General features: G+C 43.4%; 1 protein-coding gene across 2 annotated transcripts in view; it reads left to right on the top strand.

The window, feature by feature from the left end:
• Positions 1-25,050, top strand: part of ST3GAL1 (ST3 beta-galactoside alpha-2,3-sialyltransferase 1) — a 73,277-nt gene extending 48,227 nt beyond the window's left edge. For both annotated transcript variants that reach the window (XM_005143812.3, XM_034065801.1), the window contains exons 2-7: positions 160-973; positions 10,636-10,832; positions 13,923-14,102; positions 18,305-18,350; positions 20,983-21,102; positions 21,609-25,050. In XM_005143812.3, coding sequence (XP_005143869.3) covers positions 662-973; positions 10,636-10,832; positions 13,923-14,102; positions 18,305-18,350; positions 20,983-21,102; positions 21,609-21,782 — 1,029 coding nt within the window. In that variant the 5' untranslated portion in view covers positions 160-661 and the 3' untranslated portion in view covers positions 21,783-25,050. The remainder of the gene's footprint in view (positions 1-159; positions 974-10,635; positions 10,833-13,922; positions 14,103-18,304; positions 18,351-20,982; positions 21,103-21,608) is intronic.
• The last annotated feature ends 232 nt before the right edge of the window (positions 25,051-25,282 follow it).

Below are 25,282 nucleotides of genomic sequence, written 5' to 3' on the forward strand. Positions count from 1 at the left end.
GCAGCAGAAATCACAGCCGGTGTGGCTGTGTCAAGGGCTCTCTGAGCTAATGGCAAGTCTGGGGATGGGCAGAGAAAAGCAGAGGACTTAAGTTGGGAGGAATGCAAAATGCAATATTCTGACAATAGCTTTTCTTTCTTTTTTTCTGTGTGTCTCCAGGCTGCAAACTGCCCTCCATGGCTTAAATGGACATCAAAGCATGTCTGCCTGTTGGAATGTACATCCCTGGATGATCTGATCCGATCCTTCATGAGCTAACTTCCGAGATACAAAATAAATAACCACCCTTTTCTTTCTACAATCTGCTTGCTTTGATTTATGGCTTGCTCCCACACAGAAAACCTAAATTTTAATGCTGATATTGCTCTCCTCTAAATCTGGAACGTGGAAGGACAAGAGTCCATCTTTGTTGAACGTTTACTGGGAGAAGCTATCAGCCGTGGAAGAGACTTGGAAGCACTGTGAGGACGTGAAAGGAAATACCCAGCTTTGCCTTTTTGAAGCCTATTTTGGGGGAAATGTAGCTTCTTCCCATATGGATGGAGTTTGTATGTTCAGCCTAAGCCTGGGGTGGTAACTGGCAGGTGCCTGCAGCATCCTTTCCTTGTTGCCTTACATTGGACCCTACATTGTGCTCGACGGCAGAACCTGAGTGGGAAAGATGGTCCTCGTAAGGAGGAGGAATGTGAAAGTGTTTACCTTTGCCTTTCTGCTCATCACGATAATGTCGTTTCTGCTGAACTACACACACCAGGTGACCACCAACACATGGGACCCGAGGCACCTCATCATGCAGTTTTCAGAGCAAGTCCAGAAGCTCTTGAAGTACCCCAAGAGACCCTGCAGCTGTCGCACGTGCATCTCGGAGCTGGGACGTTCCCTCTGGTTTGATCAGAGATTTAATTCAACTATGCAACCTTTCCTGACCTCACAAAATGCCTTGATCCCAGAAGACAGCTACAGGTGGTGGCTGGTAAGTGGGAGGTGTGGATGCAGCTCGGTGTTTGTGCGATGGTTGTGGTGTCAGGCTTCGAGCAATGCTGAGCAGATCGTGAGAGCTGGTTCCTGCCAAAAGCTTTTGCCATCTCAAGCTGACAAGGAAGCAGAGGTGGAAGAATGTGGGTGTTTGTGCTGCTGTTTAGCTTGTAGGCTAAACACATTCACTTGCTCCAAGATAGAAAAGTCCCTGGCAGACTTAGGCGGTGAATCCATAATTTGCAAATGTTAATATTGCCATTTTCTCCCTTCCCTTGGAAACACTGGACTTTGTAAGCCACCTTGTGTGTCTTCAGATGGTATAAAGGGCTTTTGCCATCTATCGAGGTAGCAAAGCAAGATCATGAAGTGTGTAATTCCCTTGGGGCTCTCCCTATCATAAGATGTGGAGTATCACATCCAGCACTGGAGTCCTTAGGATAATAAAGACATGGACCTGTGGGAGAGGGTCCAGAGGAGAGCCACAAAAATGATGCGAAGGATGGAGCACCTCTGCTATGAGTAAAGGCTGAGAGAGTTGGGGTTGTTTAGCCTGGGGAAGAGAAGGCTTTGGGGACACCTTATTGCAGCGTTTCAGTACCTGAAAGGGGCCTATAAGAAAGATGGGGAGAGACTTTTTAGCAGGGGCTCTTGTGATAGGATGAGGGGTTATGGTTTTAAACTAAAAGAGGGTTCTTTTAGTTTTTAAACTTAAAGAACTAAGATTTAGGCTGGATGTGAAGTTGGTTAAAATACTGACATAGGTTGCCCAGACAGGTGATGGATGCCCCATCGCTGCAGCCATTCAAGGCCAAGCTGGATGTGGTTCTAGGCAACCCGATCTAGTTGAAGATGTCCCTGATTATTCCAGGGCAGTCGTGGGTCACTGGGAAGGAGCAGCTCTAGCTTATCCTTGAGCAGGGTGATTCAATGAGCCTGACCCACGCATCGTGAAAGCTAAGGATGCCTTCCTCAAAAAGCACATAAGGGAATAAGGTGTATCCCGATGTTTTGCCTCATTAAAGCCCCTTTTATGCCCTCTTGAAACAAGACATTGATTAAATTCATTGCTAATGGCCAGTGCTGCTGAGCTGCTAACACATAGGTTCTGGCTGCAGTGACCCCAGTCAAATCTCAGTTTCATTATGACTTGCTTTCTCCTTCTGGAAAAACAGTGTCCCTGTGCCTTTCTTTGAACACACAATGGCCTGCAATGAGCACAGCAACCCTAGATACCGAATTTGGGGCTTTCAGCCCTTTCCTGGCACCTTGGGGAAGCAGTCACCCACTTTTGCAGTGAGGGCATTTAGGTTTGGAGGAGGTGTTAAGTGCTGTGGGAATGAGGCTGTATCTGATCACTTCTCACTCTGCTGGCTGTTGCATTTACAGCAGAGAAAAAGAGATGCCACAAAACAACAGCTTTAACTGTTGCATAAATGATACCCTCATTTTAAAATTAAACCCTCCTTTTTGCTGTGAGTCTCACATACTCCCCATGTTATCCTTTCACCATCTCCTTGACCATGACTCAGATTTCCCATCATTTGTGTTTTTTCTTGCAGCCCCCAGACACTTTTCCTTCTGGTCCCCACATTTCCTGTGTTCAGAAACCATGTAGATGAAGCCCTTAGTGACATGGTTTAGTGGTGGTGTTGGCAGTCCTGAGCTAACGGTTGGACTTGATCTTAAAGGTCTTTCCCAAACTAGTTGATTCTATGATTTCATGACTTCTTAGCTGGACTTTGCTGGAGCCATGAGAAGGGAAGATGGCAAGCTCAGGTCCTAGTTCCACTTGCCCTGGGGTGAGGTTTTACCAGGGACCTGAGCTGATCTAACAGTTGGCAGGTTTTGGGGATTAAGTGATACCCCAGTTCCAGAGGACAAGGATGTTGGTGAACACCATGAGTGTTCAGGCTGGCTGTGAAATGCCTCCTGATAGTGCCTCTGAATGCAGAAACGGGGATCACTCAGCACCCTGAGGAAGTGCTGGAGACAGGATGTATCGGATAGTCAAGCCTAAATCCTGTCATTAGGGCAGAGGCTGTGCTGGTGGGCACAGTGCCTCTGCTCTGTCCTCAAGGGCTTGCGCATCGCCCTTGGGCAAAACCACACTGCATTCTGCACTCAGACCTCACTGGGTTTTAAACATGAGGTTTGAATGCGTCCTCTCTTAAAAGACATTAAAAAGGAAGAAAAAGCTTGGGACTCCTAGTACAGAACGTTGAATTTCTAATTCTCTTTGTAATGGGGCTGAAAAAAACAGAAAGGCACAAATACCTCACTTCAGCTCAACCCGAAACAGATTTTTGGGGGGGAGGGTTGTTTCTTTTTCAGCTGAACTAAAAAACAGTGACTTTCAGGACTGCCAAAAGTGTTTTCTTTTCTCTCCCCACCCCCAAGTAAGAGCTTTTCGTTTAATTTTCAGGGCTGTCTGACCCTATTTTTATTGTTTTCATTTATTTTTTTTTGGAATTCAGGTCAAGTTCAAAGGAAATGCACCACTTTGGAACACAAAATCAAAGCACTTTTTTCTTAGATGGTAAAAATAAAACTTATAAGATTTCTATATATTTCCCACCATATTTTTTTTCAGCCAGAACTTGCCTTCAACCAGATTGTGTGAAATATTTTGGTGTCCCCCAAAACTTCACTGTCTATTGGAAATCAGTTCCCTACTGAAAATACATTCCCTAATCTATGGTAGATGGAGAAAGTGCCCTGACTCCTCTGAAAGATGCCTCTGGGTAAACCCAGCTCCTCATTGCAGCCTGTTTCCTATGTACATGTTGCTTTGGGTAAGCCTTTCAAAGACAGTCAGTGTCAGTTCTACAGTAATTCCCAGGTGCATCCTGTTTGCACTCCCTTTTTCACTGTTCATTTTTAGGCTCTTCTTCAAAGCGAAACTGAGATTTCAGCCGGTCTTAAATGAAACGTTGCTCATGGCCATGTGTTACTCTCACTTGCTTTGCCAACTCAGTAATTTGTGATTTTTTACTGTATTTGTACTTATAAGATGAGGCGTGAGGAGACCTGAGATTTCTTAAACATCATTTCATGCAAGAAATGACTGTGTTTGCTTTGAGGAACTGACTTCAGACAGTGTGCTGGTTTCGTTATGCTGTAACTGAGATGACGGGGACTGCACTGGGTCTGTTTGCAATGAGGCTGTGACTTTCCTGTCACAGGGAGACCCATGTGATACACTTGGACTAAACACAGGCAGAATCCTTGCCAGAGAGCTGTCTGTCACCAGGCTCAGTATGACCTCCCTTCCCATTAACCCTGTTGTTGTATATGTGAATAAGGAACATTAGTATTAGTAAGAAGCATTAGTATCCCTCCACTTGTAGGAAAGCGAGGACTGATTTCAGAGCCAGTATTTGAGATGAAGTGACATTTAGGGCTAAAGGATGGGGTGGTTTCACTTGCTTACAGCTCTTCACATGGCTGCCAGTCTGCTTTCTTTCCTTCCTTTCCTTCTTTTCCTTTCTTCCTCCTCTCTTTCTTTTCTCTTATACTCGCATGTCTCTTGTCTACCCATGCATCTGCTTTCCCTTATCTTATGCTCAGGGACTGGGAGAGTCTCGGTGCTTTGCACCTTATGTTATGTGACACATTTCTTGCTGTTTATGTTATCATCCCCACCTCCCTGAGCCGGTTCACCTGCAAGCTTTTCATTGTTGTTCCATGACACAAGTGTTGTGGATGTAAGGAACGAGGGCAAACAAAGAAACTTTGCTGTAACACAGCATAGCACTTATTTATAGTTTTCTAGTTTCATTCTCAGGGGTTTTGGCATTGTTTTTGGTGGTCAGAAGGTATTAAAAACACGAGATCAGAACCTGATGTTCTAAATCCAAAATAAACCTGTTGAGGTTGATGGATTAAAGCTGTCATAAGTGAAATCAGGCTCATAGTTCCCTGGCAGTCTTATCTGTAGCACATTGTTCATAAACATTATAACAATTTTTATCTCGAGTCTTATGATATTTGAGGGGTTTGCTTTGGGTTTTTTTTAGGAAGAAAGCTCAGCTCGTGGGGCCATGCGATCAGCCTATTGAAAACAAAATGTTAGGTTTTACTCATTGTGTTTGTAGGGAAAAGTGCAATATACAGCTTAAAGACTTGTTAACTGTAGGGCAAACAAAGAGGGCATTCCCAATACATGTGCTGCACTGATTTTTAGGACAGCAGCAGAGCTACCTGCCACCTGAGTCCTGCGTTTTGAATGCTCTCTGTAGGAAATCTGCCCAACTTCTTGGATCACCAGAAGCCTTTAAAACTGGGACGCTGTCCGTGACACTTTGAAAGGAATACACAGGGCTCAGCACACTGAAGGTAGCAGAAGGTGGTACCAAATCCAACCCAGATCCCAGGCACTAGTCCCAGTGCCTGCTACATGCCCGCTCCTACCTGGTACTACCTGGTACTACCTGATACTACCTGGTACTACCTGATGTACTGCTAGGGTGCAAGCAAGGCATTTAGACCAGCCTCGGGCACATGAGGACAGATGGATCTGGAGGTGATCCAGGCTCATGGGTCCCTCTGAGCACTGCAGTGTGCTCTGCAGAGCTGCAGGCATCCTGCAACCAGAAACAAAGGCACACAGAGCTGGTGGAGGAAGGGTCTTTGCTCCTTAGAGTGGCATGGAGGGGACCTATGAGCCATGGAAGTCAGAACTCATACAATTTGATATATGCATATCATCGTAGGATATTTACATAAAGTATGCACATTACATTCATGTATGAGAATGCATGTTTTGACAGACACAAATGGTTAAACAAACCCCAAACTCTTGAAGGCCTCTATATTCTTCCCTTTAATCTCTCTGATGCAGAGTAATTGCAGGACATTAGATATGACAATAATAATGCCATATTTTCCAGACCAAGGAGGCATATTTAAAATTGATGGTTTCCTTTTAACCTCTCCTTCCATCTGCAAAATGGAGATTACCTGGATTTGCCCCACCAGGCTGTTGCTAGGATTAATCTTTGTTCAATGCCTTATAGCTGGGAAGCACTGCATCAGTATTAATGCCTCCGAGCTGCTGCAGCAAGGCAATCAGTAGCTATGTAAAAGAGATTCTCATGGGGCTTTATTCCCTCTTTATCATTTAAAAAACAGTTAAAAAATTAGAAAAGACACAAAAAACCAGTATTGCTACACCAAATTCCCCAGGCTGCCTGGCTGTACTTTCACAGGGCTGCAGGACCCACAGTTATACCTGCCTGTCCACTACAAAGGTTGTGTCTCGATCCACGCTCCATCTGCATCCACATCACACCAGTGGTTACAGGTTAAGCAAGATATTTCCTACCTGTTCATAAATTGGGGTCATGAAGGTGTATTTAGTACACTGCGAAACTTGTCCATAGATGCAGGATGCACAGGTACCAGGAGAGAGTTCCCTTGAGGTTCCCCTGCCTATAGCTGTGTCCTCACCACTCCAAGCTATTAGCTCTGAACAGCCTTGGATGAATTCTCACCCTTTGCATCCTCTCAGCCGAGTTTTGGGTATTGCTTCTTGGCAATCACTGGCAATGTGATGGTACCAGCAAGCTCAGGGAAGTTTATAAAAGCAGCAAAGTCCCCTTAGTGGAGGTGTGCACACAGGGATGAGAGAATGAGCGACAGGCTGTTCCTTGGAAAGCCATTCATGGGTAAAGAAAGGAAGTGCATAAACTTTTTACTTGCCTTTTTTCTTGCTTTTTTAAATAAGGAAATGCAAAATCAGCTAGTAACTTCTGTGTGTGAAGTGGGGAGCTTGTGAGGCTGGGAGGAGGACAGGGTAGTTTGCCTGTGAAGATGATTAGGACACTTGTCATTTAATAATAACTTCTAATTCAAAGGTTCTGGTTTCAGTTTACCAATACCTAAAAGGACCTAGAAGAAAGCTAGAGAGGGACTTTTGACAAGGGCATGTAGGGATAGGACAAAGAGCAATGGATTTAAGCTGAAAGAGGGAAGATTTAGATTAGATATGAGGATCAAATTCTTTACTATGAGGATGCTGAGGTACTGGCAAAGGGTGCCCAGAGAAACTGTGGATGTGCCATCACTGTCAGTGTTCAAGACCAGGTTGGACACAGGGGCTTGGAGCAACCTGGTCTAGTGGAGGGTGTCCCTGCCCATGGCAGGGGTTTGGAACTGGATGAGATTTAAGGTCTCTTGCACTCCAAACCATTCTGTGATTCTATGGTTCTATGAAATGTCTCAATCTGGGCTCTGAATTGCAGTTTTTAACAACCTAAGGTGAAGACTTGACTCCCAAGAGGCAGACAGATATTTTATGGAGGGCTGCTGGGTTGTTAAGTGATCTAACGGTGTTTTATATGTGGACACCAGGTGGGTTAAAATACCTTTTGTATTCAAGAAAGAGAGATTAAACCACATCTTTAGACACATCTATTGCTTGCACGGGTCTCTGAGAAGAGCAGCCACTTCACTGAGGACACAAGGTTCAGGTATTTCAGTATATTTAAGCCCTCTTGTAGCTGCTGAATCCATACACATATCCCTGATACACATCTAAAGTACTTGGTGGGAGGATGCTGTTCCAGAAGAGCCATGTGGCACTGCTATGGCTCTGCCTTGCTCAACATGTGATTTAGTTCACCAGTTCACCACTAAATCACCCAGTGATTTAGTTGACTTATGGCAAAGGCCAGACTGGTGGGAGCTAAAAAAGTACTGGTGAGAACTAAAGAAAGTGCTTTACTTTACTAAAAAGTAAAGATATAGACACATTACTCCAAAAAAGGACAAAAAATTGGTGTGGGAAAGTGAACTATAATTGGCTTGTAATTGTGATGCTGTTAAGACAGTCTTTTTCAGGAAGTCAGGTAAACATTGTGCAATAAGGAGCTGGCAAACAGTAAGTCTGTACTTGTAAAAGCTGTATTTGCCTTGGAGTTAACCAGCTTCATTGTCTCTGCTCTGTTTTGCTGAGATGTCAGAGACTGAAGATTAGAACCAGTGCTGGCTGGAGATTAGGCCTGAAAAGTGTGGTCCAATCAGATAATCATTGAGGAAATTAAAACAGAGCATTTCTGTTCTGTTCCTGAGTTAAGGACAGATGTCTTATTGTGCAGTAAGGGCACAGTGCAATAACATCATCACAGTGCACAGGTCATCATCCTGTTTGAAATCGTTGAGGGAATCTCTGTAATAATAATCTTTGCTATGGAAGTTGTATACAAGCAACAGGATGATGGTGTCCTGCTTTCAGCCTGGTGTTGGTGCCCATGTTTTAACTTGGTTGCTATACAGTTACTATAGACTGACAGAGCAGCATAACAGAAAGAAAAAGCAGATCCCTGTTCTGTGTAAGTGGAGGTATCTATCCATGATAATGTTTCTTATCATTTTAATGCATTAAACGTGTCAATGCACCATGTCCTTTCCTTTCCTGATGCTATCATCCAGGCTGAAAAGGCAATTTAACTTAAAAAAAGGGTTCGAGTACTCAGAATTTTCTGAAAATTACCTTCTTCATCTGAATTTTCTCAGAGAAAATCAGTTCAAGAATAAGATTTTGGGTTGTTTGGTTTTGGTTTGGCTCTTTTGTTTGGTTTTGGGTCTGTCTCCTGCTTTTTCCCCCTGCAGAATAACTATGCTCTTAATATTTTGGTGCACATTTGGTTGTTTTCCCTTTGATTTCTTAAAGGCAGTAGAAAGATCACCTTTACAGAGACAGTTTGGGTGTATGCACACATGTGTTCAAATAACTCAAAACAAGTTCCTATTTAAAAAAAGGGTCAGGTTTTTCTACATTATCCACTGATACTATGCTCTGCGGCATCTATGAAGTCTCCACTTATTTGGAAGGCTGCAGACTTTCTAACATTAGGTGGTTTTTATATATTCAGAATAAAATCAGGTTGGATTAGATTTGTAATGAATGCACAAGAATTTAGGTAAATGAATAATCACATGTGTAATAATGTGGTGATAATCACAGAATCACAGAGTGGTTTGGATTGGAAGGGACCTTAAACCTCAACCAGTTCCAACCCCCTGTCATGGGCAGGGACACCTTCCACTAGAGCAGGTTGCTCCAAGCCCCATCCAACCTGGCCTTGAACACTGCCAGGGATGGGGCAGCCACAGCTTCACTGGATACCCTGTGCCAGCGCCTCAGCAACCTCACAGTAAAGAATTTTATCCTAATATCTAATCTAAATCCCCTCGGTCAGTTTAAACCCATTCCCCCTTGTCCTATCACTATATGCCCTTGTAAAAAGTCTCTGTCCACATTTCTTGCCGGCCTCCTTTATGTGTTGGAATACTGTTAACAAGATCTCTCCGGAGAAATTCTAAGGACTTCATAGCATGTCTGTAACAATGGATAGGGCATCCTGATTACTTTGTATCCCCATCACCTTCTGCAGTCCATACATGAATACATACGCTAGGAAGAATTAGCAGGAAGAGTAAGCCTATGTATGCCACATTTCTTTGTCTTCTTGGTTTCAAGTTCTTAGCCCCAGTGTTGCCTTGTAGCTCAGAGCTCCACAGACCTGTTGTTGAATTGAGTGCAAATAAGGTTGCTTTATATAGCTCTGCAAAGAGACAGCAGGGGATTTAAGCAAAAAATACAGCAATACATCTGTTTGTGTTTGCTTGTGAGAGAAAGAGCAGGGAAAACTAACAGTTCCTGGTGCCCTTGAGGGAAGCACATTGGAAACTAAAGCCAAATTACCCCAGGCCCTTGCTGGGAGTCGTGGGAAAAGGTGTTTCTCCTCGCTCCCTCCCTGCCTCTCCTTGCCCTGGGCTGGCAGAGCCTATTGGCAGGTTTTGTGTTGGGAGCCGTTCTCTCTTTGTGAGAACCACAAGGGTGGGCAGTGCTCTCTGCCAGCACCCACAACCTCTGTAGTAGCCCTCAGAGAGCAGAGCCCCAGACAGGGAGTATGTGACCATCACCTGCCCTGCACCTTGCCTGTACCTTCCTGACCTAGCCATTGTTTCCACCATGCACCACAGAGCTGCTTACAAAAGAGTTTCCCTCCATGGCAACAGGCACAATGACCAAGGTCCGGGTGGTTTTCTTCATCCTGGAGAATTTTTGGGATGCTTTCACATCTCCAGCCCTCAGGGCTAACTCTGCCATAGTTTCCTGTTCACTAGCAGCTGCTTCCTCTGCAGTACAGAGCAACAGCAATATGATATCCTAATTCTACTTCTGGCATATGCCAAAATTTGATGAAGGGGTGTCTGTGCTCTATCAGGTTCAATGAGACTCTGCAGTCCTTCCTAGGAGGGTTAAAAGAAACCTTATACTTGTCCTAATAAAAGATATCTGTCCCAAAGTGGGATTAGGTTTATAGACACCAGGCTAACATTTATTCTGCTGAGGTCAGCCTTGGGGAGAACTCATTGTCTGTTCTACCATAGCTAGAAAGAGACTGAGGAGGTGTAGGGATCAAAGGAGAAAGAGGGAAAAAGAGGAACCAAGTTTAAAAAGTTAATGAGAAGGGATTTTCCACTTTTCTGTTAGGTTTTGGGGTTTTTTTAACACTTCAGCTCCCAGCTGAGCACAGGAGACAGTGTCTGCAGGTAGGTATGGAATGGTCTTTGAGCAGACATTTGAAGCTACATCTTGCTCACATAAAAGCTGTATTAGTAACCTGGAGTGATTTTTCTTCCCAACAGAAACTGCAAGGAGAGAAAACTCCAAAGAATATTAATGATACCCTCAAGGAATTGTTTGGGATCATTCCTGGGGATGGGGACCCACTGCAGGAGAGAGGCACTTTCACATGCAGACGATGCGCTGTTGTGGGCAACTCTGGGAACCTGCGGCAGTCACAGTACGGCCAAGAAATTGACTCCCATGACTTTGTGCTCAGGTGAGTAGGCACCACCCCAGCCCCACATGGCTCGTGTTTTAGAATCACTGGTGATTTGGGGGACAAGTGAGCAAATGAGATTTCAGGGGCTATCTAGTGAAATCTGGTACTTAGGTCAAATCTAAGTTCCAGGGATGTAAACTATGTGTGTTGGAGATACAACATCATGTTTTAGCTTGGAAAAGAACAATGAATAGATGTTGTAGCTTGTTCTGCACTATCCATAATTTCCTATGTTAAAAAAATCACAAAATATCTAGTAAGAGTTACTACAGAAGGTACTCACAAGTGCTCTTTTACATACTTATTGATTGTACCAGATTTGACCTCTTGCACTGATTCATTCTCAAGACAATGATGGCAAAGAAAGACAAAGTCACTTTGCAATGGACAGGGATAAACTGGTTAGCTGCAGTTACTTTGTGAAGTATTGAGTCACCTCTTCTTTTCCAAGCAATGAAGGTTGGCTATTTTGTCCCACTGAAGTACAAGCAGGAGCCAGGTGAACAGAGCTAATCACCCAGAGGGCAGCCAAGATGTGAGGGCTAAGTTCATCTCCAATGCATTGTCCAGCTTTCACACCACATCTGTAAATACAGCACAGTTTGGGGAGTGATGCAGTGCAGGTCAGAAGGCCTGGAAGGGAGCAATTGCTATTGAAAATACTCTGGGAAATAACGATCTTTAGTAGGATGCTGTGCATTGATGTCAAGAGAGAAGCAGCCGCAGATCAGCAGTATTTGAACTGTTAAGCCACCGTACGCCACTTGGCTTCCAGTGTGGTTTGAACGCACTGTAGAGTCTTCTGATGACATCTAAATGTTCACAGTAATCCTTTTGGGACCTGCTTCCATCAGTTGCATGCCTTGTCCTCTGCCAAAAGAACCTCCTGAAGGCAGAGGCAGCCAACCTGGTCTTCAGATCTGTGAAGTGAAGAGCCCTTGACCTTAGTCCTACAGGTTGCAAATTTGAGGCAGCGGAGGTGCATCTATGCTCTGTGTCCTTTGCTATGGAGACAGCTCCATTTCTGTGTGGACTTTCTTATCTTACCTGACCTGTGTTTCCAGATTCATGCAGAAAAGGCTTTGCTAGGCTCAAAAAGCTATATTTGTAAGTAGTAACCAAAGAGTAACCCACTCAGTGCCTCTGCTCTAAGGCTTTGCCTTTTCCATAGCTCTACATCCCTGGGAAGGGAGAAACTCTCTGTGACTTGGAATGGACCCCTGCCAGTTTTGGATTTATCAAACCTGGTCTGAAGGGATGGCACAAAGCTTTAGGATTCACTGTGGAAATTTGTGACCAGAGGAGGTGACCCCTCTGTGTGCTAATCCAACAGACAAAATCTCTGGTGACCTGATACTCACTTCCACATGTTGGGCAATAAAGCCAAGCACTGAGAAGAGCCAGTGAGTCTGAGGGGACTCCTTTCCTTCCACACACCGTGTTCCAGCCCACTGCTTTTTGTTTAACTGTCTACTTTCATGAGAGAAGGATGTTCCAGCTCATTCCTTCCTGCTGAGACTGGGTGTGAGCGGCGCCTTAGACCACGTCACACAGGCAGCTTTACCAAAGTTGGTGGGGAAGGTACATAGACCTGAGGGCAGGTTGTGAGTAAGATAACCTAGATGCCACCCTTGGCTTTGTCCTGATGGAAAGCAAACCCCGTATTGTAAACCTTAGACTGACTAATCTCAAGATAAAACATAGTACATCTCCTCCTTTGCTAGTATTTCTACACAATACAATGTGGGTGGCTGGCAGGGAAGAGGCTAACTCAATAACAAGTCCGTGCAGTCTGGTAGGCTATTCTGCCTATGCTAGTAACTCTTCTTGTGGAAGTTAGAAGAAACTTAACTAATTCATGTGGGGTAACACTGCCATAACACAGCCTGGAACAGGCTTGGTAATCATATTTTACCTCTCCCGTTATCAGTGACCAGATCTGCATGTTGTCTGGCAATGTATGATGCTCCTCATCACCTTGTCAGCTACATCTTCCTTGTCCTCCCTGCACTTCTGTCAGGATTTGTGCTAATGTCTCTGCAGAAGACTCCACTGGGCTGCAGGGAAACTCATTCTGGTTTGAGCCAGCCTGGGGGTTACACCATGGTGTTAAACAGCACCATGAATTCATGCAAGGTTAGTCAGGGATCTCTGATTTGCATTACATTGCACCAGAGAAACAGGCAAATCTCCACCTGTCTGGAGCTAATGCATCAGGAAGGGAACTGCTGGTGTGTCCCCAGATTTGCATTCGGAAGTGTACACAAGGGTAGAGACATTTCTGCAGCCCTGAGTTCAGAAACACACACTCTTCTCTGATACACCCAATATAAGCTAGCCCTGTTTGGCCAATTCATTTTGATTGAGCCCTGGTGGGTCCTGAGCAGATCTCCATGCAGTGACCCTAGGGTTACCTAAAGCACACCACACGTATGTAGTATTACCCTAAGTAGATGAATTGAAGTTGGAGGACTTACTGCAAAGTAAGATTTGAGTAGTTGAAGTGTCAGCAGCAGGTCCTGGATTTGTCACTGTGGCTTTGATGTGTTTTAATGAGAGAACCATAAGGAATATTTGCTTCATCTCACATTACATGGTTCGTTACCTTTACCCTAGACATATAAATATACCCATCCAGACTGGGGAGGGGATGAAGCTGCAAAAAGTCAAGCTGATAGACTTCAGGACAATGGTTTTCCTATCTACTGAAGGCTGCAGCTTTAGGATTAAAGGAAATGAGTTCTCATGGTCACCACCTTTTTGATCAGCTCTCTGCTGACTGCAAAGGGAACTCAGGGAAGTGCTCAGAGATACATCTGCTTGGTAGACACTCCCATTCAGTCCAAGGAAAACCACACTGCAGCTGAGCTTTCATTTACTGTTAATTTATCCACATGGGTGATGGTCATTGAAGACCCCTACCCCCTGTCAAGGGTGTCTGAAGAACCTGCATACAGCACTTTGCTTAGCCATGGGAGCATTTTCCTGCCTTTCCCAGGCAAATTGTTTGGGGAAGAGTTGCGCATGTTTGTACCTAATTCCTGTCCTGCTTCTTCACTCTCTTCCCTTCTTCCTTTTTGGCTGCAGAATGAACCGTGCCCCCACAGCTGGCTATGAATCGGATGTTGGGAGCAAGACCACGCACCACTTCGTTTACCCTGAGAGCTACAAAGAGCTGGCAGAAAACGTGAGCATGATCCTGATCCCCTTCAAAACGCTGGACCTGCACTGGGTTGTCACCGCACTCACCACAGGCACCATCAACTTGTGAGTAAGGGCAGGCAGAAGGGGTGGGAGCACCTCATGTTGCTCTAGGAGATAACACTGGGCAAATCCCTGCTTCTAATAAGGCCTAGGGGAGCTTTACAGACCCTCTAAGGTCAGAGTTTAGACCTGAACACTTGCTTTCTAGGAACAGCTTAACGTGATGATGCACTCTTTGAGGCAAAGAAGTTTGGTCTGTCTTTCCTGATGGAATGTGATAGAGAGACGTGCAGAGAAGACTTGTTTTGCGTGTCACCTGTGTGTCTTAGCTTTAAATTCACATGTTCTAACTGCCAATAATGGGACACATTGGTATTTATTTTCTAATTCTTTATGAGAGCTTTCAGAAGTAAATGTTCACTGTTCACCATTTAATACATTTATGGCAGCACATAATGTGAACAAAATGCATGTTTCTTCTGGACCCTTGTTAGCAGATTCACTCCCTTCCTGTAAGCTGGCTTTTCCTAATCCAGAGAATGAAATATGTGACATTTGTACCGTGTACGAGGTTATCTGTTGGATGTAAAGCCACAGTCTTGCAGGATTGCTTGGTGGCACCCTACACATCAGGTCACATTACTTTATTCAGAGAGAACTATTTCAAGTCATTTCAATTTTTTTTCCCAATTTCAGAGTCTCAGAAGATTAAAAACTTGGGAAAGTAAGTCCCTGTTGACTGAGAATAAGCTCTGCTTCATGTTTTTAAGGAAAACTTTTTGATGGGACAACAAATGGAATTTTACTTCTTTTATTCTTTTCTCTCTTTGCATTTGTGTTTTAGATTCTTTTCACTTCTTATTCTCTTAACTTGTAATGAATCTGGTTTATTGTCTTTTTACCTTTTTTTTGCCACTTCGCATATACAGTCATAAGCTGTGTTGAAAAACATCTGTCTTCAGGATCTACTCATAACTTGGAAGAAAACTAAGCCCACTCAGAAAGCTGGCTAAAACAATACCCAGTGTTGCTGTTGGTATGACAGGTCTTTCCTCTTCAGTCTGCAGAGCAGTGAAGTGGTTCTGCAAGGGCACTCCAGGCTCTGGAGGAAGGCTCTTGCCCCTACAGGTCCTTGCCATTGCAAGCATCCTTTCTTCTGCATTATTGCCCCTCACACACACTTCTTTGTGTGCTGGTGGGGCAGTTCTTATCTGTTTGGCCATGGGTCCACTGCAGACTGCACTTTGAACCAGCTGTTGAGCTCCTTCTCAGCCTCCCTGATGCTCCGCATCCTCCTCACTGTCTCCTACAGCTCAGCTACCTGCTGCTGCCTATACTTATGTTAGGTATAGGAGGTTCTGCACCTGGGCACACATCTTCTAAGCAGGTCTGCTGCCTGTCCCTGTACTAGGAGAAAGGTCTGGGCTCTTCCTATGACCTGAGGTCTACACTGCAAGTTGCGTGAGCCCTTAGCCTGTCAGGAAGATAGAGCTGGTTGACCACAAGGCAGTCACAGGAAAGGAAAAACATCTTTGCTTAATGAACTACAGGATGTATTATATATTTATAATTCGATTGTATACATGGGCTTGGTAAGCATCTGGCATCCATTAGTGTGTGAGTATTTAACCATATGAAAGAAATACCACATTCAAAGCAAGGAAATTACATAATGAATAAGCTGGCGTACGCTGGAATAATAAAACCAGAAAACCATAAACACACGAATCATAACAGTAAATGTCACATGATTTGAAGCTAGCAGAAGAAACCTGTGAACACGCATTAAGCACACAATGTAAGATACAGTATATAAGGAAATTGTTGGTTGCCCATTTTCAAAGGGGAGAAGGCATGAAATAAAAAACATCTAAAATACAGTATTTTAGAAAAGAAGAAATACCTCCTTACCCCAACCTGCGTGGACATTATGCCCTGTGCAGAGGCTGCATAGGATCAACTGAGTGAGGTTAGGTTAAGAAGGACATAAGTTATCCCAAGATAAGCAAGATAAGAATCTTGTATTGGTTAGACTTTTACACAATGTTGATTTTCTGTATCCCGTTCAAATGAAGCAATAATTTCCTAAGACTCAAAACCTGTAAATTAATCATATTCTTCTCCCCGTAGTATTATAATTCAGTAATTTTTACGGTTCAAAATGAAAGCCAGACTGCAGATAGCCTTAATAGTAGATTGAATTGGTAGCTGAATTATTCTCTCAGACATGTCCCATTTGAGTGATGGATGTCCGATTTCAAAGTGTCTCTCTAAGACTGAGCATTATCTTAGAAAAGACCAAGAAAAGCCTCGTGGGACAGAAAACTTCAGGTCCTCATCACTCATATTTAGTGCAGTTGCTTCAACTTGCCTTCTGCAAGTCTTTCAGGAATCTCCTCAGTGAAAAACATTCCACGTATCTCCGCTTGATTTGGCAAAGAGCAACTTGGGTATTCCTTAGAATGTTCTACATCATCTGCTTGGGTAAATCTCCTGTACAAGGCAGCCAGTAATGATGGCAGACTTTAGTAGAGCCCTGCAAAGTGTTTTCCATGTTTCCCACTTGTAGCCACCTTCATCACAAGCTTCAGTCTTTTCCCTGCTCCCATGGTACTTACTGGGTCACTGACTCCCTGGCTGCTGTGTAGCCCAGGTTTTACACAGGTCTCCATTGGTCTTAACCAGTGTGCCACTAGTTTCTGTGTGGTTGTATGAAATTCTACAGCCAAATGACAGCAAGACTTGGATATTGCTTCTGAAAAATTAAATACCCCATGATTAAAGTGACTAACATCATCTGGCAAGAGCTGGAGTAGTCTCCTGGTTGGATCAGAGCTGTGTCCAAATGCTGTCTTGAGCACTGCATACCATTCTCTGGTCATCTATTGTACCTTAGCCAGATGTCGGTGAAATATGGACCCAGTGTTTGCTTCATATCACCTCATTAGAAAAGATAGGCAGTTTATTTATATAATAATGAGGAGATTTTACCAGCAAAGAAGCCTTTTTTGTCTTCATAACCACAATAAGGACATGGGGTCACCAAGCCTACTGACTTTGCTAATCAAGGTCAGGTGTGGGAAGCAAATGCAAGGGAAATTTGCTTAGAGCAGATCAAGAAGTCTGCATGGGTGTCTCTTCCCCATTAGCATCTTGTGTCACATCTCTGGAGAGCTGGAACCCACCCACCACCTCTAACACTGCGTCCAGCCCAGAGCAGCAATTGCAGGCCAGGGATGCTCAGAAGTACCTAAGCAGATGAGGACATTGCCAGGTCACCACTGGTTTGGGAAGACTTAGGCTAATGTTTCAAACTGCTGATGATCCGTGATTGAAGGAGAAACAAAACCCTAATGACAGGAACCTTGCTGTTAAAAAATCAAGTGAAAACATTTAGACTGAACTAATGGAGGACTTTGGCAATTTAATACAGCCCATCTACAGAGTATGTAGAGTATATTTTGGGATATACTCCAATGACAAGGCCAGTTCACTAGAACATTTTCACTTGAAACAGACTCAGGGAGGTTCTCTTTTTCCAGCACTCGTGATGAGCTGTGCAATGCCAGCATGCACAGGGCATGATATGGGGAAAAAAAGACTTACTTTGTTTCTGAGACATGACTTGTGATTTCAACCTAGTCATAAGGTATGACTTGGAAGTCTTATGCTGGGAACTGCACAAAGCCTTCAGTGTCCTCATGGGGAGGAAGGGAATAGCTTGCTGGTGAGGGGCTGTGTACTGGCAATGCTGGAGTTGCAATAGCCACAGAAATTAGAGGAGCTCTACTACCACCTACTCTGAAAATCATGTAAGAGCTACAGGGATTAGGAGGGGAAAAGTCTCCCCCTGGTGGGAAAAGGCTTTTCTGCCATGAAATCAAACGCAAAACCCTTCTGTTCATTAGAGTGCAAATACTGCAACAGTCATGATCCAAGAGTTAGAAGTCATCGTTTCAAGTAGTATGGATTTTACAGTATATCGCAACTGAATCTTTGATGCCCTCCTGTCAATAATTAACTTGGATATTAAAAAATGGAATGACTTCCTATAAACCTGCTTCAGCAACAGCTCAGTTCTCATGCTGCATTTATTAATTGCAGCCTCATTTTCCAACAACTTCTTGTATTTATTACTTTCAAATAAGTCGAATTTATTGCTGTGCTTGAAGAATATTCTTTCCTTCTGTGGAAATACATGAAGATATTAATACCTTGGGTTCTTACTAATCTTGGTGGTTTGTGTTTGTTTTTTCTTTTAACAGTACATATGTTCCAGTTCCACGGAAAATCAAAGTCAAAAAAGAAAAGGTGAGCAATGCTACTTTATGATTTTGTTCTGTTAATCCTCTTGTAGGTCTTTTGCCTCTTCGGGACATTGAAAGAGTCCAAGGAACCCCTTTGACACTCATAAAAACTGCAACCAAAATCCACACACATTACAAGGCTCAGCTAAGCTAAAGGTTTAGCTCCTGTATGCCATTCAGGTCATAGATCAACCACTGAATAACTGAGGTTGGAAAGAAACTGATGCTCTGACTATGCTGTTGCATTACCGCTGTTCTGAAGGTGGCATTGCTTCCTCTAGGACTGCTCAAAGACATTTAAGGTGCACTGCTGGCCAACAGTGCTCACCTTCCTTAGTGTTTGCTCTGTTCCCACTTCATGTAATGACACTTCGAGCTCATATACTAATGAGGAGAGAGCCTTTGGGGAGGGTTTAAGTAATTTGACTAAACTAAGGATGTTTCACGCTCCTTGTCCAGTTCTTTATAACAAGGAGCAAAGTGAACTCTGAACAAAGTTGCATGTTTTCAAGTCAGTGGAGAGAGAATTCATGATGGTATCAGTGGCTCTTGAGGAAGGCTCATAGCCCACAGCTGTAATAGCTACCTGTACCCAGTTAAACAGCTTGGAGACTGGGCTTAGGCCAAGGCAATGCTGGTTTTGTCCCAGGTGAATTAATACTCTCCCAGGCAATGTTCAAGTAGCATAGACCGGGGAATATTCCCTGTTTTGCACAGGGACAGAACTGAGCAATGTGGACATGATCTGTGCCGTGCCACTTCCCTCAAGGCTAACAAAACACTTCTGACTCATTTGATTTCATTGTGTGGATGTGTAGAAGGCAATCAGTCAGGGGATTTCACTTCTCTGAGAAGCTCGAAGAAAGATGGAAAAAGCTTTTGCCCACCCTACAGCAGTCAGAAGAGAGTCCATGTCATGCATATTGACCATTGCCCAACTATGCTGTGGTTTAATAGACACGTCCTACTGCTGGAGGCAGGATTTCCCATGGGGCAGAATGGTCATGTTGGACCATTACCCCCCAAGCAAAGACTTTTTTGTAGCTGCATGGTTTGAGGACATAACCAAGACAGATTATGTAGGGAGGGGAAAACCACTTCTTCTTCTGTAGACCTTCCAGCAAAATACAAATCTAATTCTCTCAGCCTTTGAAGAGGGTGATTTTCTAAGGAGCTCAGGCTCCTAATGTCTCAAGGGCTGATAAAGTATGTCATTAGCCCCAGAGCATTGAAATTACAGGTTAAAGCACATGTTCTCCATTAAGGAGTCCAGGTTTTTCCAAAGTCTTCAAATGAGATTTCTAGCCAGTATCAGCTCATATTTCTGTGCTTCAAACAGTGGACCTATACAGGGCATTGAATAATCACTTAGCACATCCCTAGCTGTTGTGAGGAACACAGTAACCTCTGCAAAACCTGTGTGAGATGCACTGTGGCAGGTTGTTAAACTCATGTCACAGTCGAGTAGCACCAGCCCAGGCTATGGCTGATGATATGCAGCAGTTTTCTGAGCAGGGGGATGAGGGCCTTGTATTTCTTCCCACACTATGCAATGCAGAACACCCTGTGAGAAGCGATTACACACAGATACAGTATCAGCAATTAACCTCTGACTCTGCTAAAGGAAGAGCCTTGCAGCTAACGAGATAGCACTGAAAGCCATCACTTAATTGCAAACACAGCATGGAGAGAACCTCCTCATTCAGGGAAGGGTGTTGAAACCAAGGGCTCCCACCAGTCCTTGGATTTATTGTACACTCAGGTCTGATCTTAAGTGCTCTCTGTTCATTAGCTGATCTCATCGTTTCCCCAGGGGATAACCAAGTGCAATTTATGTGTCGAAAAACAGCATGTTTGGAAAACAGGGGAAATGATGCTATACAACCTGAAAGTTTACACCTGACCCTTGGTTTCCTTAGATCTGTATCTACAGAGGTACCAAGATATATTTGACATACTGTGCAGAAGATGCAGTTGCTCCTACATTCCCACCGAAGTTATAGTTGGACTCAATGATCTTAAGGGTCTTTTCCAACCTAAATGATTCTATGATTCTATTAAATCTGGTATGGCATCTTAAACTTAGAATCATAGAATCATAGAATAGTTAGGGTTGGAAAGGACCTTAAGATCATCCAGTTCCAACCCCCCTGCCATGGGCAGGGACACCTCACGCTAAACTATATCACCCAAGGCTTCATCCAATCTGGTCTTGAACACTGCAGGCCTCCAGCTCCCCACAACTCACCTGCATTACAATAGGATGCTGCAGGGATTGATAAATGCTTAATTTTCCTCTTATTTTTTCCATTTCATACCTATTGGTTTCAGTAGGAATCACCCAGGATTTACACTAGTGTAAACAGGTAGGGTATCAAGACCAAGGAAGGAATATTCATGTGTAATTCAATATTCGTGCTCATTCACATTTCCCATGTGTAATTGCACATGGGAAGTGTTCCTGAATGCATTTTAACTATGGGACTTTATTTTTCCTTTTCACCTTCTCTCAAGGAATAACTATTACTCCTTTCTTCTGCACTCCCCTACCCCAATGTCCTTTAGGGATGACATGCTACCACTGTTGTTTTTCCCAGGGTATTTATTTATGAGTCTTTCTCTCCAATTTTGCCTAGATCCTGGTTTATAATCCAGTTTTTATGAAATATGTCTATGAAAACTGGCTCGAGCATCATGGAAGATACCCATCCACGGGCCTTCTGTCTTTGATGTTTGCACTTCATGTATGCGATGAGGTAAAGTCTGTCTGTGTTTGGATATATAGATAAAAACTCAGGACATTTCATACTGAAGTGCCAGGAACATGCCCTTGCCCTTCACTCAGCCTTCATTTCCCACCCTCCATCTTCTCTGCCATTCACTTTGAACAGATGCAGAGTACTCGGTAACATGCATGTATGCTCAAATGACAGTGATGGATTATGGTGTTTGGATCACCTGAGGTCAAACATCATACTCAGGGGACAGAAGTATGTTTTTTGTATTGCTAAACAAATACAATAGAAATTTCCTTTTCTTTGCAAGTTCAGGTGTAGTGGTGATCTCAACATAGCTTAGGATGTAATGTCCCTTGAGTAGGCCTTGAGCCATTATTCTGTGGTTGCATCATCTCATGCAGCAGAATTGCTTAGCACACCACCCTGGTCCTATAGATAAACTGAGAATCTAGAGAGTCTCTTCAATATTCCAGATGAAAACCAATTGCTTCCCAGGCTAACACTAGTTCCCTCTTACTTCCTAGGTGAATGTGTATGGTTTTGGAGCAGACAGCAAAGGACATTGGCATCACTACTGGGAAAACAACGCTTCAGCCGGGGCTTTCCGCAAGACAGGTGTCCATGATGGGGATTTTGAGTTCAATTTAACTCTGACTCTCGCATCCATTGAAAAAATAAGTTTTTTCAAGGGCAGATGACCCTGGCCATGGGGAGAAGTGGAGGCTGCAATTTCCAACATGCAGCAGAACAAGGCTCGGTGAAGATGATGTGGGCTCCAGCCAGGTTTGAACGCGTGAATCTGCGGTGGATTCGGAGCATCTCACTGCTGCAATGCTCACCGCAGGGAGCCTGCCGAGGACCGGCTTTCACGCTGCACTTGATCTCCTATCCACAGATAGCTGGGAACTACCAATCAGTTGTGGGAATAAATGAATCTCTGCTTAGGCTCTACAGCTTGATTCCTGAATGACTGACGAAAGATCTGCCTGTTGCCATTAGGGGAAACCTGGGCACAGCAGCTGCTGGTTGTGTGTCCATTCTTTCCTCAAGTAAGGCAAGAGATCCTTGAAGAAGAGTGAAAACGACTTCTGGGACTTGAGACCTGCTAGGGCAGCTGTGAACATCATAGTAAGGATTACCTCAAAGAAATGAATTCACTTCTGCTGTTGATCTTCTTTTTGAACTGTTTCTGCTGTTTGCTGTTACTACTTTTGGTTTCATGCTGTGTCAAGTTAAAAACATGATGAAGTTGCCTGGAGTAGTAAATATTTCAACCATTGCCTCATTCTGCATTGATAATGTTTATAAACATGGATCAAATCATGCCCGATCATATATTATTTAATATTGCTTCCTATACAGCCATAATGAGACAGAAAACAATACTGAAAACTCCAGCAAAAAAAATGGCCTTTTTAGCCACTTGTTTGTCTTGTTTGGTTATATATAATCTTTATTCCTTTTTTATTTGGTGGAAAATAACTCTGGAATGCTCATTTTTATTTAATCGATTGAAGGTTGGAATGTGGACTGTTTTCTTTCAGTCATTCATATGTGCCTTTTCGAATTGTGCAACAGATGTGATTTTCTTTTTTTAAGATGAGAAACCCTAAATTAAACTTTTTTATAAGGGGGGGGGAATTAACCAAAGTGTAGCCTCCATGTGGTATACTTTTGTAGTCAAAACCAATAGCAACAGCTCCTATATCGTGTCTGAGCAAACACAAACAAGACTCATTTTTAAAGGTAACTTTTACCTTTTTTACGGGAAAATATCCCAAAAGTTCCAAGGGAACTTTTTCCTCTTATTTTTTTACAATTCTAGAAAGTGATATCTCTTTACAAAGTCTCTATTTGAAAGTGGAAGAAATATCATGGGTTGGGATATCAGCTACTAATACACCAGGAATCTTTTGCCCTGTAGCAGCGTCTACAAGAACACAATCTACACAAGCTGATCCTACAGTGTAAGCCAGACTTCAAAATCATGTGCATCTCTGGAGGAAGGAGTGTATTAATGTCAGTACCTGTAGGCAGTGAGAGGAGGGAACCGACAGCAGAGATTTTGTATCTCCTGATTTTCACTGGAATCAATGCTTTTAATCCTCAAGGACAGATAAAGTATGAATCCAAGGAGAGAGTTCAGGTAGTGAAGAAGAGAGAACAGGTTTTTATCCTTCTTGATATCATGAAAAACAGGATTCATGGATTACTGACCCATTTTCACCTCTGGTGAGGCCAGGGGAGTTCTTGCCACAGACTTCAAGGGACTTTCAATCAGGCTTGGGAAAAAAAAAATGACATATTTCATTTTTAATGTATGGCATATTTCATTTTTAATATATTACAGTGGTTGGGCTGTGTGGCAATTTAGAAATCATGATCTAAATGACTCCTCTCTCATGCACCAGTTGTGGCAGTATGACCAAGCAGATAAGTATTCGAGCTCAGTGAAAGCACAGCCCTTCTACCAGGGATGTGCTTCATGCCAAGATTTGTCCCCTTGTTTTTCCGTGCCAATTGCTAACAGTGAGCTCCCCTCAAAGGCACTGGAACTCATGGCACAATGGCATGATCAGTAAGAATATCCTAGAATATCCTTAGTTTGGGCACCACTTGCCAACATGAACTGCCCACATGAGTATTACTGGACTCGCAACATATAAAGAGCCAAGGATGCCAAACATGTGCACAGAGAACTGGGTTTCCTTTGCTGTACACACAGAACCCTTCAGGTTTGCAATATGGAAAAGGCAGGATTTTCACATCTTCATGCTGAGACCTGTTCATGATCCTCGTGTCAAGAATCCCTTTCCCAGTATGGTGGCCAGCAGAACTCACCTGCATATCACAGATGCAGCAAATTCAATGGGCTTACTGTCTTCTACATGTCCTTTGTGAAAGGGTGAAACATTTCTACCTGAACCATGTTTGTTTGTTTGATTTAAGCATTCCCACTGTTTTAGTTGTTGTTAATCAATGTGCTTCTGGTGAGATATCACAGTAATACAAGCAAAGCAACTATAAGAGGAAAAAGGCTCCATGGAAGATCCCAGTGGTATCTCTCATGGTAGTTTGGTACCCAGATCCTATTGATCTGGGGTTTTTTTATCACAGGTGACAGTTTGGGATCAATGACAGTGGTAAATTAATCAGCTGTCTTCTAGCCTGTGCTGTTCTGAACGTTTCCTTTTGCTGTCCTAATTAAATTTCCAGTTTTCCCTGAATATTCTCCCTCTGACAGCAGATGTAAACCAACATGGCTTGTACGATCATGGGCAGATTTAGTATCTTCATCATGGAATAAGTGGCAATTCCCATCTAATTCTCTTGCCAAGAGCAAGCAGTAACTGTGTACCACTGATGCCCGTTTTTCAGAGCATGTGGAGAGCAGAGTGAACCTCTCCAGCTGCAGGATGAGGGATAGTCTGTGCCATCACATTTCTATTCCAGAGGAACATTTTCTAGAGTCCTTAAGGCAACTGACTGTTCTGTCGGATGTTTGTCTCAGTTCCTCCACAATTTTGCTGCTTTTTCAAATGCCTTCAGAATAAGGGGATTCCAACAGGTGATGCTGAGGGAAGACTTAATTCCCACTGCCAATGTGGAAGACTCTGTTCCTGCTGGAAACTCCCTGGGTTTATTTTGTCTAAGAGAGCTACAATGGAAAACATTTAGCAATGCGTCAAGGTTTCAGACTCTTGTACTGTATTTGCCACCACTGCAGTTTCTGAAGCATTCCTGGAATATGTGTTATGTTTTTTACCAAAGCCAAATCTCTTGAGCACTTTTTTTCTCCCATGACCAGATTTTCTTCCTATTTTTCTTTGACTACACAATCGATTATGATAATAAATTCTTTTTCTCTGATGATGGGGAGTCTCATTCAATCATTCTTTGACTTTTTATTTATTTAATATTTCAGTATGATATGAATTGAAATAAATTTTTGTATTGTAACCAAAATAAAGGCGTTTGTGCACACTTCTTCCCACAATACTCACATTAGCTCCGAGGACCTCGTCTGTCACATAATGGTGTAATGAACTCTTAGAGTCACAGAATCATAGAATAGTTAGGGTTGGAAAGGACCTTAAGATCATCCAGTTCCAACCCTCCTGCCATGGGCAGGGACACCTCACACTGAACCATATCACCCAAGGCTCCATCCAACCTGGCCTGGAACACTGCCAGGGAT

Source organism: Melopsittacus undulatus, chromosome 1 (genome assembly GCF_012275295.1).
Source record: "Melopsittacus undulatus isolate bMelUnd1 chromosome 1, bMelUnd1.mat.Z, whole genome shotgun sequence".
In the NCBI taxonomy this organism is placed as follows: Eukaryota; Metazoa; Chordata; class Aves; order Psittaciformes; family Psittaculidae; genus Melopsittacus; species Melopsittacus undulatus.